This window comes from Lytechinus variegatus, chromosome 1 (assembly GCF_018143015.1).
Source record: "Lytechinus variegatus isolate NC3 chromosome 1, Lvar_3.0, whole genome shotgun sequence".
Classification (NCBI taxonomy): domain Eukaryota; kingdom Metazoa; phylum Echinodermata; class Echinoidea; order Temnopleuroida; family Toxopneustidae; genus Lytechinus; species Lytechinus variegatus.
Window position 1 is genome coordinate 31474674 of NC_054740.1, and position 18562 is coordinate 31493235.

General features: G+C 37.1%; 1 protein-coding gene across 8 annotated transcripts in view; it reads right to left on the reverse strand.

Moving 5' to 3' along the window:
• LOC121411328 (C-Jun-amino-terminal kinase-interacting protein 4-like) overlaps positions 1-18562 on the reverse strand; it is a 79534-nt gene that overhangs the window by 57296 nt on the left and 3676 nt on the right. For all 8 annotated transcript variants that reach the window (XM_041604050.1, XM_041604041.1, XM_041604035.1 and 5 more), the window contains exon 2: positions 8214-8334. In XM_041604050.1, coding sequence (XP_041459984.1) covers positions 8214-8334 — 121 coding nt within the window. The remainder of the gene's footprint in view (positions 1-8213; positions 8335-18562) is intronic.

Here is an 18562-nt window from a genome sequence, read left to right on the forward strand (position 1 = left end):
AATAAATGCACCCCTAGATTACAGCCCCAGGGTAATGGGCACTTGGGAGAAAACCACAAATCCCTGATAATAAAGTACATGGCCTATGGAAAGTTGTCCTTGCCCCTTTTCATAATTTACTTACCCAGTTGCCATTTTGAAATCTACATAGTATTAGTGATCTCAATTTTAAAGCAGCTATAACTTTCTTATTGCTTGTCCGATTTCTTTCAAACTTTCACCATCCTGTTTAATTTATTTTTCTCCTTCCCAACACACCATTTTATGGCCAAGGCTGGATTCCCCTTTAAAGAAGAAGTCTGTGACCCAATTTTCTACATTTAAGACGAACACAATATACCTCACAGTTTCTTTATGTGTTGGAATTCAGTCATTTGATCTGATTGACTTGGGGCCTTTTCACACGTGAATCTTGAATAATCATTGTAATGATAATCACAATTCGTTTTTAGAATCATCGTACCTTTCACATGGCACATACTCACTCGAAAACTGAGATTTGAATTCAAATTCCCGAGCGAAGGCCGTATGTGTCTTTGGTAACTTGTCAATGAAAGCACTACATCGCAAATACAAACTATGATGAGTGCATGACAATTGTATTATCTATGGAAGTGCTTAAAGTATACACACGAAGAAAATTATATAGACAAATTATATATGGATGGAAAGGTATTGTCTTTTTATACACAAATATATCACTAAAAAGTCTTATAGATGTCGTGGAAATGCAAGAAATGAAATTATTAGACACCCTTCTCAGCCCCCCAGACCGACAATCACGCAGCCGAAAACGGTCGAGAATAATGACGTCACACAATCGACGAGCTCATCATCTCTCTGTGCATCATGCACTGAATCACCTTACTGACCTGTTCAATATCTTCCGAATTTACCGTTTTCTGCATGTAATGTGATATTCAATTTCTGTTTTCGACAACTTCAGACCAAACGTGAATCAGAACTGTGTTCCTTTGCCCGTTTTTATTGAATTGTGGACTGTAAAGACCGATTTTGTCTACTGCAGTCATCATTGTGTTGCTCCACTCCAGTCAGTGAGTGAGTGAGGGTACCGGTAGGCACTTAAGAACCAAGTTTGAAAGGATACTCGTAAAATTACGTCACTCTCGCCGATGAATATTCATTAGATCGTGGTCGTGCGTGTTCAATACACACTGAGTGCATGCATGCAGAGAGTTTGTATTGAACACGCACGACCACGATCTAATGAATATTCATCGGCGAGAGTGACGTAATTTTACGAGTGTCCTTTCAAACTTGGTTCTTAATTGCGTGAGGGTGTCGCTGCCCAAATAAGTAGAGAATCTAACTTGAAAATAAAAAGCAGCAATTAAGAAGTAAGATTTAATAAATACAGGACTGAATAGAATCTCACATGAAAATAAAAAGAGAAAAAAGAGCTGGTAGGAACAGGGAAGGAATATAATTAAAAAAAAAAAAATCCGAACCAAAAAAAATCATAGAGTTTCGAACCAGGACCCCCGCACTCATAAAAAAACTACGTGCATACAGATTTGTCCATTGACCGTGTCTTTATCTCTGCTGGGTTCATAATGATATATAAACAAAGTGCGTTCGCTGCTGTTGCCTCGCAATGCTTCGGCAATCCAACTGCAATTCCAATCATTTCGCGATGGATATTGCCATGTTTTTTTGTGGTTCCTGAACTTGCTACGTAATTAAATTTCATAATTTTTATTCAGTCGTGAAGACGAATGTCTATGTTTTATATTGATAATAATATCAATGTGGTGCAAGCATGATTTCTAAGTGAAAATATGCTTTGTTTATTCACGTATATTTCTTGAAAACAACTAATTTTTTCTAAGCTAAATATCGGTTACCAAAATATGTTAAATGTGCATTTAATTTTACTGTTCAGAAAATTCAAACTTTTATCTATGTAATAAGACCAATCTTGAGAGGAATAAACAATTCTAAGAGCAAAAAACGCTGATTGGAAAGATCGTCTTCAATGGGCTGCTGTCAGCTCAGCTGCTCACTGCTCTTGGTGTGACGTCACTCAGCTGGAGCTCGCCAGAGGACGGACGAAGGCAGAAATATGCCATGAAAATAAGTCATTTTTGAGAGCTGATTTCTGCAAACTCTTATCACTATTTTAAAAAGTGAAGTTATATATCTGATTAGTAATACTTCCCCTTTATAATGATGACCACAAAAAGTATTTATAAAATACTTTTGATTCTTCGGTTGTCTACTTTAAAAGGTCATATAAGCTCCACCCCCAAAAGATGTTTTGGAGTGAAACTTACAGTGGAATTCACCTCCAGAGTAGAATTTGAATTTGTGATTGTGATTTAGCGTTCATGATTATAATTCTACATGTAGTTTGGTTTCACACGTGCTAAATATTTGTCATTAGCCTTATTTTTCAGTTATTTCTCATCATTCAAATTACAATATTTTTTACCGTGTGAAAGGGCGGATAAATATACAGTATATAGATATACCACTTTAAGACTTTTCTTCACAAACTAACACTTGATATGTGTGGTACTACATGTACCATTGTCCCAACTGTGGGCACGTCCTGTTGATGTTTTGCATTCATATTATACCCTCATGATAGACCTGCATGTTTATAGCAATTTATGCTAGTTTTGTTTTATACATTGTGTCTATTTTTTAAAATTAATATATACATGTACATGTCAAGTGAAAAGTTGTCAAATTATTATGAAATGAATGAGATCTGCCAAAGAGTTAGGCTTACAGAATCAAAACATTAATCTACTTTTAATAATGCACAATGCCCTGAAAAATAATTAATTATTTTGTCAAAGTTCATTATGATTGAGATTGACATATTGGCCCGACTTCACAAGTGGTTTTTAAAACCATCGGTTATTCCCATGGTTTATGTATATTTCCTGTATAAATTACGCTTAATATTTACCACGTATATTAAAAATGTCCAATGCTGATGTGCGCTTTTTGTCACTGTGTAACCAAATTGATGCCTGTTTCCATGGATATCCCTGCTTTTTTATTCATGAGTCCACTGTTTTGAATTAATGAGTACACTCTTCAAACAATGGACTCTGTATGAATAAAATCAGAAAACTTCACCATGGCAACAGGCGTCAATTTGGTGCACTGTGACAAAAGGGTGCATCAGCATTGGACATTTTTTTAATATACTTGGTATAAAATAAAGCGTAATTTAATAGGTTCACAGAATCACAGGAGAGAAACATTCATTAATTTCAATGACTTTAAACAACCATATGAGACTGAAAGTCAATCACATGTTTTTTTTGCTTTGTGTCTTTAAAAGATTCATCAAAGTTACAAACTGATTTTGACTTGAGCTATAGTTACAAATTTACATTGGTCTTTGCAGCTCTTAGTCTTACAGTTACATGTACCATGGACCTATCACACAAACAGTGGGTCATCTTCGAAGTTGTTCCATGATAATGCCAAAGCACTACAATATGAATATATGTACATCCCCTATATCCCATGCTGCCCCTTGAAGAAGAAAAAATCATCTACACGCAAGTTTAAATCCACCTTGAAAACACACTTATTTAATAACAAGTATTTTGAACGAGTCAGTTAGTGCAATGAGTGCCAGCAATTTTCTCTCTTTTCTTGGCTTTTGTCTATCTTCTTCATAGAGTGCATACATGATGTACATGTACAGAAGCATTCGGCAGTGATATGCACTCTACAATGTATATTACCATAAATTGGTATTATATTGTTCCAGGGATATGCTTGTTCCAATAAAAACCAAAATGTACATCTCAGATTTGGGCTCTGAAAGATCCTCTTTGTGGTCATCCAAATCTAGTCTGCTAAATCAGACTCAAATTGTATTTTGTTCCTCTTCTTCTCTTGGTGAGGCTACCTGTAGCTTTGTTATTTCCATACTGTGAAATGCATTCCAGTCAAGGGCCCAGACTGCAATCATGGACCCTAGCCTACACTGTTACCCTTTTCACACAGGCTAAAATTTCCTTAACCCCGTACTATAGGTGGGGCTAAATTGCCATTTAGCCCCACCTATAGTACGGGGTTAAGCTTAGCCCACTTTCTTTTTACACAGCATTTTTGCAAAGTGGGCTAACCCCACCTTTAGTACGGGATTATTTGGCCCTGCAAAAATGCAGGGTTATCCCAGCAATTGTGGTGCTAAGAGCGATAGTACGGGGTTAAGAATGCTAGTGTAAAACGAAAGTGGGCTAAGCTTAACCCCGTACTATAGGTGGGGCTAAATGGCAATTTAGCCCCACCTATAGTACTGGGTTAAGGAAATTTTAGCATGTGTAAAAAGTGTATTCATGAGTGAAGTACTTGTACTACGAATGATCGACAAAAACCACTAGTCCGTGGTTAGCGGTTTCGTGTGTGAAAAGCAAGCATTCCTTATCCGGGGTTAGCGATAGTCCGGGGCTAAGAAAATCCTGTGTAAAAAGGGTATGTGAGCAGTCTCACCGTTAAGACCACAGAGTGAACATGTGCACCATGCTCTTGGGTCTGTGTTTGTAGAATAACCTGTATAGGCTCGAAGAAGCACACATGTACATGTACATGTACATAGTGCACATCTCCTGTCCAAAGCCTTTAATATCTATTTATAAACACATCCTTATTCCTCAACCACTATCTTCCATTTATATACCCTCTCCAAAAGTATGGAAAGAACCCTTTCACTGTAATGATTCATCAGAAATTAATCATTTTCATTTTACCTTTTTAAGAAGAAGCTGGGGTATACTGGAGTTATGTTTTATGGAGTTGAAGAAGCGAAATGATATCAAATACAAGTACAAGTGCTCCATATATATTTATAGTCTATTTGTTTCAAAATGATTAAAGACATTAAATTTATAGGATTATTTTACAATGTCTTGAACAGTATTGCTTTTCAGGAAAATGAAATAGCAAAATAGTAGTTCATTATGGCTGCTGCAAAATCCCACAAAATAACACCACCAAAAATATCAATCCCCACCGCTATAATAAAATGTAAAACTTGTGTTTTCCCCATTTCGTATGATTTAATCACTTTGGCATATACATGTAATAGTGTTCATCTACTATACTGTTTTAATATTTCATATCATTATTTATCACTGGCAACTAAAAGTTATAAAAATGATCACTTAACAAGCCAGTAATTCAGCACAATCTTTACTTTTATGAAGGAAAGAGATTCATCCTCAAGCAGAATATCAAATTTCTGAAAGAGCAGAATACTGTATCTACATGTACAATATGTCTTGAAATGAAGCTAGATACGCACTTTACGTCAGTGCATACATTACATCCCTTCCCTCCTCATTGTAATACAGACCAGTTTCTCTCCATATGGCACCTTAATGATCTCCACTGTCACAACCCATCTACATGTACTTGGTTTGGCATGAACATGTTGTGTTTATAATTATGAATTGATGAGCCTTCAAGCTGAAAGTCTTTCTGTATACACGTACATGTACATGTAGTACGTATTGTGAAGTATGTACAGGATTGCTTTCTCCTGAAATCTTCATTTAAAATACATGTATACATGTATATGTCTACATGCTGTACCTATTTCAGCTTTTTTTAATAACAGGGTCTTGAATCTGTTTTTCTCATACCCCTTTCATAAACCCAATTAAAATGAATTAGGCGGCTAATAGCAGCATAATTTGGTCGTAAAATTGGAGGAGGACAAGAGTTATCCGCATTACTCTGATGCTGCTATTATCCGCATTACTCTGATGCTGCTATTATCCGCATAATAGCGGCATCGGGATAAGATTTTGAGTTTATGAACGCATTTCCAAATAATGCGGATAATTGCCATGGTGCGGTCACAAGGTCACCCTTTTCCAACACAACCGCATCGGAGGGGGCGTGTCCAGTTGTCATGGCGATTATCCGCCTTTTTCAGGACGGGCGCTCGTAAAAATAATGCGGCTTATTTTCGGAGTTTATGAACGCAATTTTTATTGAATTATCCGCCTTACTCTTAGGCGGCTAATTGGAGGATAGGTTTATGAAAAGGGTATCAGTGTACTGTATCACTTTGTTTATGGCTTATTTTTATTTTTTTCTAACAATAGATTATAACCCAGGGTGCTTTTCTTGACTATGCATGGTACATAGGATTACTCATTTGGTATTGTAAATGTTCAAACCACTGTATTTACATATATGAATTATGATTTGTAGATGAAATATGCATCCCCACACCAGGAGCGGATCCAGGATTTTCAAGGGAGAGGGGCACACTTCTATTTTAACAGCTTTTTTTACATTAAAAGTTTTGTTTCTCTTAAAAGGTGGGAGGCATGGCCCGGCTTTGCCCCCCCCCCCCCTGGATCCGCAGTGCCCCACAATGATTAATTAATTTTACATGTAGCAGAGAAGGGCAGAATAACAGCATCCCCATTTGTGCCAAATCTTCAACAACCCAAAATGCTTTAAAAAATCATCGTGTCATTCAATGCAACATCCTTCTCTACACAATTTTCAAACTTGAGATTTCAAATGTAGAATTTTATGTAAGTTCTTTTTTAAATCTCTATTTGATTTAATTTAATCGAATTGATTGATTGATTGATTAGTTGCATCTATTTCTGCATTCAATGCATCAGAAATAAGTTTACAAAGTAACTAATATGTACAAATATAATATATAACAAAACAATATTGTTGAAGTATTAGCATTGGATCAATAATGATCTGTTTAGACGGGACTAGGGGGGAGTTGGTTCTCCAGAAAAAGCACTAAAATGGTAACATTTTCAAGCACCTATTAACGTGGTCGACTTGGTTGCTTTTCAGCATAATTCATCAGCAATGGCCACTTTTAGGGTAGACTGTTCTCACTCATCACATCATTAACGGTTATGCAGATCTCGCATTGAAGGGGTGCAATTTAAAGTCTGTTCATGAGGATGAACTATACATTGATGAATTATCAAGTATTTTTGTGTGCCTCTTTTGGGGCTGTATATTTGTACAATTACAGGTCTTATATGTAGATGAAAAAGAAACATTGGTATAGGTGTTAGAGAAGCTGATTTCATCATTAACTACATATAGGGTATCTGGATCAGTTGATTTTCCTATTAATGTCAAGTATAATATGCTTTTCTCATGGCTTAATGCCACTCAGGGTTGCAAATTTGATTATGGAGATTACACTATTAGGGAGGTGTCTATAAAGGTGTTGTTGGACAGCGGACACAAAAGGGCCGTCTGCACCATCCCGAGTTTTCAAATTAGCGCGCTATTTCTGATCCGGCAAATTATCCCGATCTGAAAAATCTCGAGATTGTTTGTAATGCAGACGCAATTATCGCGCTAGTTCGTAGGATTAATCTCGAGATTGCAATCCCAAGTCAACTCGGGTTTATTTGCAAAATAGCGCGCTATTTACGAATTATCGCGCTAATTCGTAGGTGCAGACGCACTCGAGTTTGGACTCGGGTTAATTTATTCATGACCTTCAGTCCATAATGCAATTCGCGTTCCATTTCCGCCTTGGTCAAAACAAACACATCGCGATTGTACAGAACGCATGCGAAAGTCAACTTTATCGCGAATAGCGTTCATCAATTCCCCAATCAGCAACGATGGTGTCCAGCCCCCCAGTGAATGGATTTTGGGAGAGACCAGACCGATGGGGAAGGCGCTCATTATCGACGATGGTCATAGTCAATAACAACACTGACAGCAGTGCCGTCTTGTAGCATTTCTTTCCTCCTCTCTCTCTCTCTGTCGTTGCCTCCTTCTCCGCCATCATATTTAACGAAGAATACATCACTTCTTCACTCGCTGAGCGCGGCTGAGCTGAGAGGATTGTTGCATAACACCAGTCGAATTCGGCGAAAGTGCTAGTATAATGAAAGGAGTTGATTGCATATCGCGGGAAGTTATACTAAAGCGTGGGCCGTTGAAACTCCAAGATCGAAAGTGCGCATGCTCGGAATATCGGGCTTGTTGCCTCGCTCAAGCAAGAATCGCTCTTCTTGCGATGGTAGAGACGGGGTTTCTTGAATCTCGAGATTAATCGCGAAGAGGGCTGATCGGGCTAAAATCTCGAGATTGAGCAAACTCGGGATGGTGCAGCACCGCCTAGATAGGTAGCAAGCAATTTGGAGAGTGAACCCCTTCCTCCGCCCCCCTGAAAGGGGGATTAGATTGCTACGGGTCACATGACTTACTTTGATCACTATAGTTCTTCAGCTTGAGACCAGTCTGTTTACCACTCATCTCCATTTGCTCCACTCTAGCCTGGAGGAGACGTTTCTCCTGATCATTAACATCCTCATACTCCAAGAATTTCTGTACAATGCAAAGACAGAAAAAAACAAAAACATACTAATAACTAGACAAACAAAGGGGAAAACTTATTTCATTCACAGTTTTAGCCAAAAAATTATGTAGGGATATGTGCTTATAACAAAATCAATAATACATGTTGACACTTCATGAAATGTCAAGTTTCTCTTCATTCTCATTCTAATGATTTTGTTTACTGTAGGCATACTGCACTAGAAAAAAGCAGTAGATCCCTTTAAAGGGGAAGTTCACCCTGACAAGTTGAATTAAACAAGTGGAGCGCCTCTGTCAGTCTCACCTGCATCGCGCGATTCAATATACAGTAGCAGCAGTGCTGGTTTTGAAAACTACTATAAAATAATTATTCACAAAAAACATCATTCATAAATGACATTTTACCTTGATAATGTGACCTAAGACTTGTCAGTAATACTTGATACCCCTATATCCACAATTTATAAACTACATGTATGTCTATAAACCTTGAAAGTTATTACAGCAATCTAATAATTTCCTCCAAAATGGCCAAAGTTCAATGACCTTAAATGACCTTTGACTTTGGTCATGTGACCTGAAACTCGCATGGGATGTTCAGTGATACTTGATTACTCTTTATATTAAAGTCCAAGTTTTATGAACTAGATCCATACACTTACAGAGTATGATGGTTATTCAACAAATACCCCCAACATGGCCAAAGTTCATTGACCTTAAATGACCTTTGACCTAAGCCATGTGACTTATGTCCAAGTTTCACAAGTCAGATCAATAAACTTTCAATGTTATGATGATAATTCAACAGATACCCCCCATTCGGCCAAAGTTCATTGACCTTTGACCTTGGTCATGTGACCTAAAATGCGCACAGGATATTCAGTGATACTTGATTACACTTACAGTATATCCAAGTTTTATGAACTAGACCAATAAACTTTCAAAGTTATGATGTTAATTCAACAGATCCCCCAACTTGGAGAAGTTGGGGGATCCAAAGTTCATTGACCCTTAATGACCTTTGACCTCGGTCATGTGACATAAAACTCATGCAGGATGTTCAGTGATACTTGATTAACCTTATGTCCAAGTTTCATGAACTAGGTCCATATATTTTCTAAGTTATGATGACATTTCAAAAACTTAACCTCAGGTTAAGATTTTGATGTTGATTCCTCCAACATGGTCTAAGTTCATTGACCCTAAATGACCTTTGACCTTGGTCATGTGACATGAAAGTCTAATGTTCAGTAATACTTGATTAACCTTATGGCCAAGTTTCATGAACTAGGTCCATATACTTTCTAAGTTATGATGTCATTTCAAAAACTTAACCTCAGGTTAAGATTTGATGTTGACGCCGCCGCCGTCGGAAAAGCGGCGCCTACATGTATAGTCTCACTCTGCTACATGTATGCAGGTGAGACAAAAACTAGAGAAATATTTAAAGTGAAGGTTTTATGGAAATCCACTAAAAAATGATAGGGTTAATAATTTTCAAAGGCTTGACTTTTGTGACATCACAGTTGAGCAGCCCCTCTGGGCCTCAATAATGTGATGTTTATAATTCACTCAAATTGTAATTTTCTACAAGAAAATTCAATTTGATTTTGCAATAATCATCAAACACATCATTTCATACCCTGTTCTATAAGAATTTAAGAAATACTTTTTGTATTCATCATGTTTCACTAAAAAGATCATAGAATTAATTCATACAATATATGTGAGAGTTCCTTGCTATTATCACAAACTAAAAGTTTAAAATATAACTTATCATTCCTTGATTGATTTTCATATTTTCATAAACCATCATCAATATAATTTTTATGTTTTTATTAAAACTATCTTTTAATTGTATCATCAGGATGAACTACCCCTTTAAATATTTTTTTTTTCATTTTTAACACCAACCAGAAGAGCTCTGTGGGACTCTAAACTGCAGATGTTATGTTAATTATCAGGAATTAATAATAAAAGGATGAATCCAAAATCACTCTCCTCATCCAATAGCATCTGTCCCCAAACCTTGAGGCTCTAGGAAATATACATTGTACGTACTTGTCAAAATGCAATTTACCCCTCGCATGCCTAGTGAGAGCCTACAGGCAGTGCAGGGCCCCAACCAGACAAACATTAATGTTGCTTCTGCTGCATTGATGCTACATACATTTATACCTTAGTCTGCAAGTTTGAATTCTTACATACATACATGTACATTCACAAAATTCAGGTGCTAATAATTTATGTGTATGATGTACATTTTTCACTTTGGAAATGGCATTACCAAGCACGTACATGTAGATATTTGAAATATTGCTGATCCGATATCACCTTCGAATCACACCCTTTGCATCCCCCCGAGAAGCCATTGGTAATTTGAAAGTACATGCTGTATCTGTATTACTTGTACATGTATATTCAGCACAAGTTTCTTTGAGAAAAGGGATGAAGGTGCTTATGCACATATCTAGGCCTACATTCAAATCAACAATTGCTTCAATGTACCTGGTAGTTTGACCATTTTGAGCCTATTTGTTTAATATCAAATTTGCAAGCCAACAGATTCAAGCTACTGAAATCATTTAAATTGTTTGTACCTTGTATACATGTACATGACCAATTTAACCATTTGGCTGCAATTCATGTTTTTAATAAACCTTAAATTGAATTGAATCAATAGACTATTATACAGTGAACTTCATAGATATTGTGCATTTGTTATCGCACTGAAACAGGACCCTAAACTGACAGAAGAGGGTGATGTCCGTCCTGGAGGGGGGGGGGGGGGGGCACTTCCATTCACGAGTGGATACCATGCGCGACCATGGGGTCTCGAAAAGCACCCTAAACACGTAACTTCCATATTCTGAAAAAAATGCACCCCTTAACATGTATTGGCGTGTGAAACCCTACCCGTAACTTATTGGAAACAAAACAATACTCTTGGCAAATATTCCCTGAAATTAACCCCTAAACAAGTACAGGAATGTTATATTGTTACGGGTACTTTGGTCGTGGGCTTTAAAAGGACATCCTTTATAAAACATTTTAATTTTGTTTTATCATCCCTGAGAATTCGACCCTAAACACATAATTTTCCTAGCGAAATAGATACCCTTTTTTCATTATTTTTGTGTTTTTTACACACTTATCACGTTACGTACGTAACGTGCCCTATCGTGAAAAAGACATCCTTTTAACGTGTTTTTGGGGTCGCGCATGGTATCCACTAGTCAATGTAAGTGGCCCCCCCCTCCCAGGGGTGATGTACAAAATTGATGTCTAGAATGAATCACAGGGTACAGGGTTCAAATTCCATTTCTGTGGTAACTTTGTCTTTGGCAAAACATCAAATCTACAGTTGCCAAATTTAAAGAGAAATGCCAGTAGTTGCAGTAAACGCTGATTTCATGAGAAAGTCTGTAAATCCAGGCTTAATTGTCAGAATATCATCGAGGATCTAGATCTAGATGTATAATTTAGATCTAATCTAGATTACATGTACATAAACTGAATTTTGTGAAATCTTGAAATCTAAGCTGAAAAACGTTCACACTGAAGATCACCAACACAGATAGGCACACGTGGGACAGTGTATTATTATTGCTGGAATAAAAATCCGACAGGAGTGACAAAATCCGCGCTTATTTTGCTTATTTCTCAGCAATTACACAATTTCTCCCAGAATCCTTTGGCACATATTTTTATTCATACAAACAGACACTTGGGTGGTCATTATATTAGATTCTGTAAAAAGTCATTTTGAGATCGTTACCAAAACTGGAATTTATTTTTAATTCAGGACTTTCAGTTGCGAGAAATATGTATCTGGAAGTCCAAACTAGTTTTGTTGCAATACCATCAATATCCCACCCGGATCAATAGCAGTTACAATTAAACTTGACTGAGAAATTAGAAGAACATGCAACCCTGGTGTCGGGTTGGTTGTATTAAAAACAACATACATGTAGATGGATATTTGCTAATAATTCAAAGAATGATACTGATAGAAATAATTTCTTAAAGTCACAATACAAACTACATGTACAGTACATGCACAATGTACTATCTCAAAATATTCTTTGCATCATATATAACTGACCTTGTTATGGCTAATGTCTTCTTTTTTTTGCCATGTACTGTATAAAATGTGTCTGATAATATCTAAGCAGGGCTCGACACTAGCGGCGGTCCGACGGTCCCAGACCGGTAAAAATCGCTGTTGGGCCAGTAGATTTTCAGAAATTGGAAGATTTACTGGTCCGACATGACCAGTAAAAAATATCATTGTCGGGCCAGTAATTTTTCCAAAAATAGCAAGATTTAAGGGTCCGACATGACCAGTAATAAAAACCATTGTTGGGCCAATAACTTTTCCAGAAATGGTCAAATTCACAGCAAACCATTTCCCCGTTCAATTCTGCAATTCACACACAGAATACACACAGAATGAATCGCACGTGTTACTAGAGTACTATACAGCATGCGTTCAGTGTACATGTAGTCAGCCACACAATCCACATGGTGAATTCTCCACTGGCCGCACGAACGAAGCCTGGCTAAACTCTGGCAGAAATCTCTCACAGAACTGTCAAAATTCACGGTTCATACTCATGAAAGGCTCTTATAATGTCCATATTTCCTAAAAATTGGAGTAACTCTGTCATCTGTAAGCAGTAAAAGGGTAAATTTTCACTTCTGTTTGGTTCAAACAGATCGGGTCTCGGGTGGTATCGTCTGAATACATATAGCCCCACATATGCATTTATGTGTGTGTTGATACACTTGGTTTCTGACTTTCTTTCGTAGCTATTTTAATTGAGCCAAAAAAGAAACAAATTATTTATGATAATAGTTTTAGCTTTCTTCCTCTGTTTTCTTCCTGTTTTCTTTCCTTCTTTCTTTTCAATCTTTCTTTTAATATTTTTTTCTCTATTTCTTTCCTTCCTTCTTTCCTTCCTTCCTCCTTTCCTTCCTTCTTTCATTCCTTCATTCCTTCTTTCCTTCCATCCTTTCTTTCTTACTTTCCTTCCTTCTTTCCTTCCTTTTTTCCTCCCTTCTTTCCTCCCTTCCTCCTTTCCATCCTTTCTTTCCTTCCTTCTTTCCTTCCTTCTTTCCTTCCTTCCTTCTTTCCTTCCTTCTTTCCTTCCTTCTTTCCTTCCTTCTTTCCTTCCTTCTTTCCTTCCTTCTTTCCTTCCTTCTTTCCTTCCTTCCTTCTTTCCTTCCGTCTTTCCTTCCTTCTTTTCTTCCTTCCTTCCTCCTTTCCTCCCTTCTTTCCTCCCTTCTTTCCTTCCTTCTTTCCTTCCTTCCTTCCATCCTTTCTTTCTTTCTTACTTTCCTTCCTTCTTTCCTCCCTTCTTTCCTCCCTTCCTCCCTCCTTCCATCCTTTCTTTCTTTCTTACTTTCCTTCCTTCTTTCCTTACTTCTTTCCTTCCTTCCTTCCTCCTTTCCTTCCTTCTTTCCTTCCATCCTTTCTTACTTTCCTTCCTTCTTTCCTCCCTTCTTTCCTCCCTCCTTCCTTCCTCCCTCCTTTCTTCCATCCTTTCTTTCCTTCCATCCTTTCTTTCTTACTGTCCTTCCTTCTTTCCTTCCTTCCTTCTTTCCTTACTTCTTTCCTTCTTTCTTTCTTTCCTTCCTTCTTTCCTTCCTCCTTTCCTTCCTTCTTTCCTTCCATCCTTTCTTACTTTCCTTCCTTCTTTCCTTCCTTCTTTCCTCCCTTCTTTCCTCCCTTCCTCCTTTCCATCCTTTCTTTCCTTCCTTCCTTCTTTCCTTCCTTCCTTCTTTCCTTCCTTCTTTCCTTCCTTCTTTCCTTCCTTCTTTCTTTCCTTCCTTCCTTCCTTCTTTCCTTCCTTCTTTCCTTCCGTCTTTCCTTCCTTCTTTTCTTCCTTCCTTCCTCCTTTCCTCCCTTCTTTCCTCCCTTCTTTCCTTCCTTCTTTCCTTCCTTCCATCCTTTCTTTCTTTCTTACTTTCCTTCCTTCTTTCCTCCCTTCCTCCCTCCTTCCATCCTTTCTTTCTTTCTTACTTTCCTTCCTTCTTTCCTTACTTCTTTCCTTCCTTTCCTTCCTTCTTTCCTTCCATCCTTTCTTACTTTCCTTCCTTCTTTCCTCCCTTCTTTCCTCCCTCCTTCCTTCCTCCCTCCTTTCTTCCATCCTTTCTTTCCTTCCATCCTTTCTTTCTTACTGTCCTTCCTTCTTTCCTTCCTTCCTTCTTTCCTTACTTCTTTCCTTCCTTCCTTCTTTCTTTCTTTCCTTCCTTCTTTCCTTCCTCCTTTCCTTCCTTCTTTCCTTCCATCCTTTCTTACTTTCCTTCCTTCTTTCCTCCCTTCTTTCCTCCCTCCTTCCTTCCTCCCTCCTTTCTTCCATCCTTTCTTACTTTCCTTCCATCCTTTCTTACTGTCCTTCCTTCCTTCTTTCTTTCTTTCTTACTCTCTTCGTTTCTGTCTTGCTTTCTTTTTGTCCTTCATTCCTTCGTTTTACGGGGGGGGGGGGGGGTCACGAAAGGCTAGAAAAATAAACTTGCGCCTTTTTTTAAATGTTTTCTTTACTTTTTGGGACCAGTAGATTTTAGGTTCGGACCAGTAAAAATTTGAAAAACTGGGTATCTACTGGTCCGACATGAATAGGTTGGACCAGTAGAAAAAATGGGTTAGTGTGGAGCCCTGATCTAAGCCACTAGTATTATTCTGTACAAATAAAAAGGAATTTATGACCTTGAAATTACAAGTAACAAGGATAGCACTTACACTGTACATACTGTAGCAAAAGAGACATAAAATAAAACAATACTTTGAATGGATTTTTTATCACTTTGTTAACTATCAATCACACATCCTTTTCTTACTTTATGTTTTTTTTTAATGTACAGGTTGACCTACACTGTACACAGGGTAATGCCTTTCTTGTATAAAGTTCCTCACATGGACCTAGCACATTGTGTCTGCATTTTCTCTCAAGCAAATAATGCATTAGAAAGGAAGTCCCCCATTGTGATGAAGTGCTTTCAACACTAATTATAACAAACTGCTTCTTTTCACCGAAAGCAATTAGCAGGAGCATTATTCTGTAGCTAGTCACCACATCCTGCATTGTAGGCCTATCAATGTTAATGTACATAATTACTTAATGCACAATACTGAACATTTTTAGTCCTCCAATTTCCAAGAAAAAGGATACAACAGCAGGAGAAGGGGTCACGCAACTCTCTGTTTCCCAAATCCATATGATTCAATAAGATTCATCAATTGCTCCAAATGAATTATCCATGTTTTTACTGAAATTACTCCCCTAAGAATGAATTATCATGAAATTAATTCCAGGCATACCACTGTACACATTGCAAAGCCAACAGCATGTTTTAAATAAATGAAATTATTTCCATGTACCATACATGTACATAACCACTTACAACTTAAGTGTACCTGCATCGTACAATATGTACATGTATGTACATGTACATGTAGATCTATCAAGGAGATACTGTATATAAATTATACATTTTTACATGTACATGTAGCCTACCCCTAGATGTGGTATTTCTGTGTGTTTGTGGATTAATTTCAGAATCATTTCTGACATCCATAATTCCATGTACATGTACCTCAAGGCAAGCATATACTGTACCATGGAGCTAGTGTTATGATCAGAATACACAGATTTGCTTGGCATTGTTTTTAGATACTTGTAGTTGATACATGTGTGATATGCAGATTGTGGAGCACAATGTGTAAACATAAACTTACCAGCCCTCACATCAACAATATCACAATGTGAATTATTCAGTGTTCAATCAAATGTCAATTCTATCAGTCAGATAAATTATGTGAGAGTGCTTCTGAAGAAGGCCAAGGTCCCCAGGAGCAGATTGTTGTTCATTACACACAATAATCTGTGTCATGTGATGACTGGGCTTACACACTGGAAGCTAATAAACAGGATTATACACTCATTATACACGAATGACTCATTGCTTCAAAGTCTATGCTTTGCTTGGGTGAGATGGCAAGCCTCAATATAGCACTGTATTGTACATGTATGCATAAACAGGGTGTCAAAGCATAAGTACACTGGACATACATACATGTACATTTAATACAAGGAGAGTTTACAATGACATTAATCTGATAATTCCGATTTAAACTCAAAACAGAAGCAGATACTGATTTGAGAGCTATTCCCTCCCCCTAAAAATACATGTAGAATGATAAACTAACGTACTGTACATGTAGGCCTACTGTACTGTATTTCTACATGTATGAAATTTTGCATTGCTTTCTGAAAATGTGATTTTATCATCTCAATGTTTAAAGTAGTGCTGCAAGTCAGGCGGCATGTTCGGGTTCGGTTCGGCAATTTTTTTCCGAACTTTGGTTCGGTTCGGGGTTCGGCAATAAATGCCAAATTAAATTTAACATAGACAATAAAGATCGCCGACCTACTAACAAGTATACTCTGGGAAGAACTGTCATGTATTAATAATAAATTTTGTTTCTAAAAAGAATAGTTAAGATAATTGTTGAACTTTCTTTTGTTTTAATAAACAAAAAATAAGTCATTTCTACTTTCATTTTTCAAATGAAAATAAAAAAAATCAAAAGAAAAAAATAGTGATAACGAGAGAATCAGGACAGAAATAGAATTACAAAGATCAGAATATTTTTTTCACGATTATTTCATGTAGCTATAATCATGATCGATTACGATGTCATTGCCAACGCAGCTTCTCAAATTGGAAAGTGTTGATCGGGAATGTCGAAATAGTAGACAAACAACCTCCACTCAACTATTATACCGGTAAAATTCACATTCCAAAGAATATGAGTGTTTTAGAAAGTCCCTATTTCCTGAAAAGTGGTAAAATCTGGTCAATGAATTACTTTAAAAAGATAAAATATCAGTCCATTCTTGGTCCAGAAAGATCGACGCTACGTGACTTCAAACATATTTCTAACACGAAAATGAGTACATGGGACTGTACTGGGTATTTTAGTGTTGTGAAATCACTCGGTGTTGATCGTCAGAACTAAGACGGAACTGATAATTAATCATTTCATTTTCAGTAATTGGCCAGATTAAACCACTTTTAAGAAAATACTGACAATGGAAAAACGTTTCAAGTTTGGAATACGAATTTTACCTGTATAATAGCAACCGAGAGCAGGTTGTTTGGACTTCCTGTTTCAACTTTCCTTACCAACCATTTCTGGAACATCGATCAGGGAACATGCGTTGATTTTGTTTAAATTTTTATCTTTTTTGTTTTTTTCACCCTCATTCCTTCATCTCTTATTTATTTATCTTTTATGTTAATATGGAAATTTCAGAAGGTGGAATATATATACTTTACCATTACTTTGTCAGTCACAAGGAATTAATTTATGTCTTTTCAATTAAATGTACATCCGATTACAGCAATACGTAATTCAACTACACTTTTTAACTGAGTTAAGCTTAAAATGTCCCCACATTTTATAAGGAAAAAATATATTCATGTTTAGGCCTGGGACGATTGTTATTATTACCATTCGATTATTTCCTGGAAAAATAATTGAATGATTCGATTGTTCGTCGGGAATCACGTCTTTTAAGTCACAATAGTTGACCTACTTTATGGTGACCCCCCTATGAAGAAATCTCCATCAAAGTCACATGTTTAGCATAAATGAGGCCCTTTTCCCCCTTCTCCATGATTTTTTATATCAAAAGAAACTTCATGAAATGAGATTAAATCTTTCAGTTTATTGTTCCAATGAAAATCTTTCCTAAATCAATACTGGTACCCTGGTATTATGCATGCATCCCTCCAAGTGCCACACCCCTGCATATAAATGAATCAGCCCCGCCGAGTCCAAAGACGTAAACAACTCATTCATGAAGTATATTCTTTGAGACTGAGCCCAGGTGGAGCATTTCACTTGAAAAATTTCATCCCTTGCCCACACCATGTCCCCGCCTCCACTTGTGGCACTGCTCACGATGCTACACATGTATTTAAAAAAATATTTCATTTGAAATACCTTTCAAAATTACGATTTTTTATCATTTGAACCCACATGTATAACTGGGTCTATTTTGGAGACTAGTCGAGAAAGTACTGGTGAAGGCGGGCGCGTGTTGGAATGTAGTTTTCATTGTGTGAGGGGGATATAAAAAAGGTTGCATTGTTCTGAAACATGAAAGAAATTCTCCGGCTCCCACCCCCTATCCATCCCTCTCTCTTTCCCTCACACGCACACACA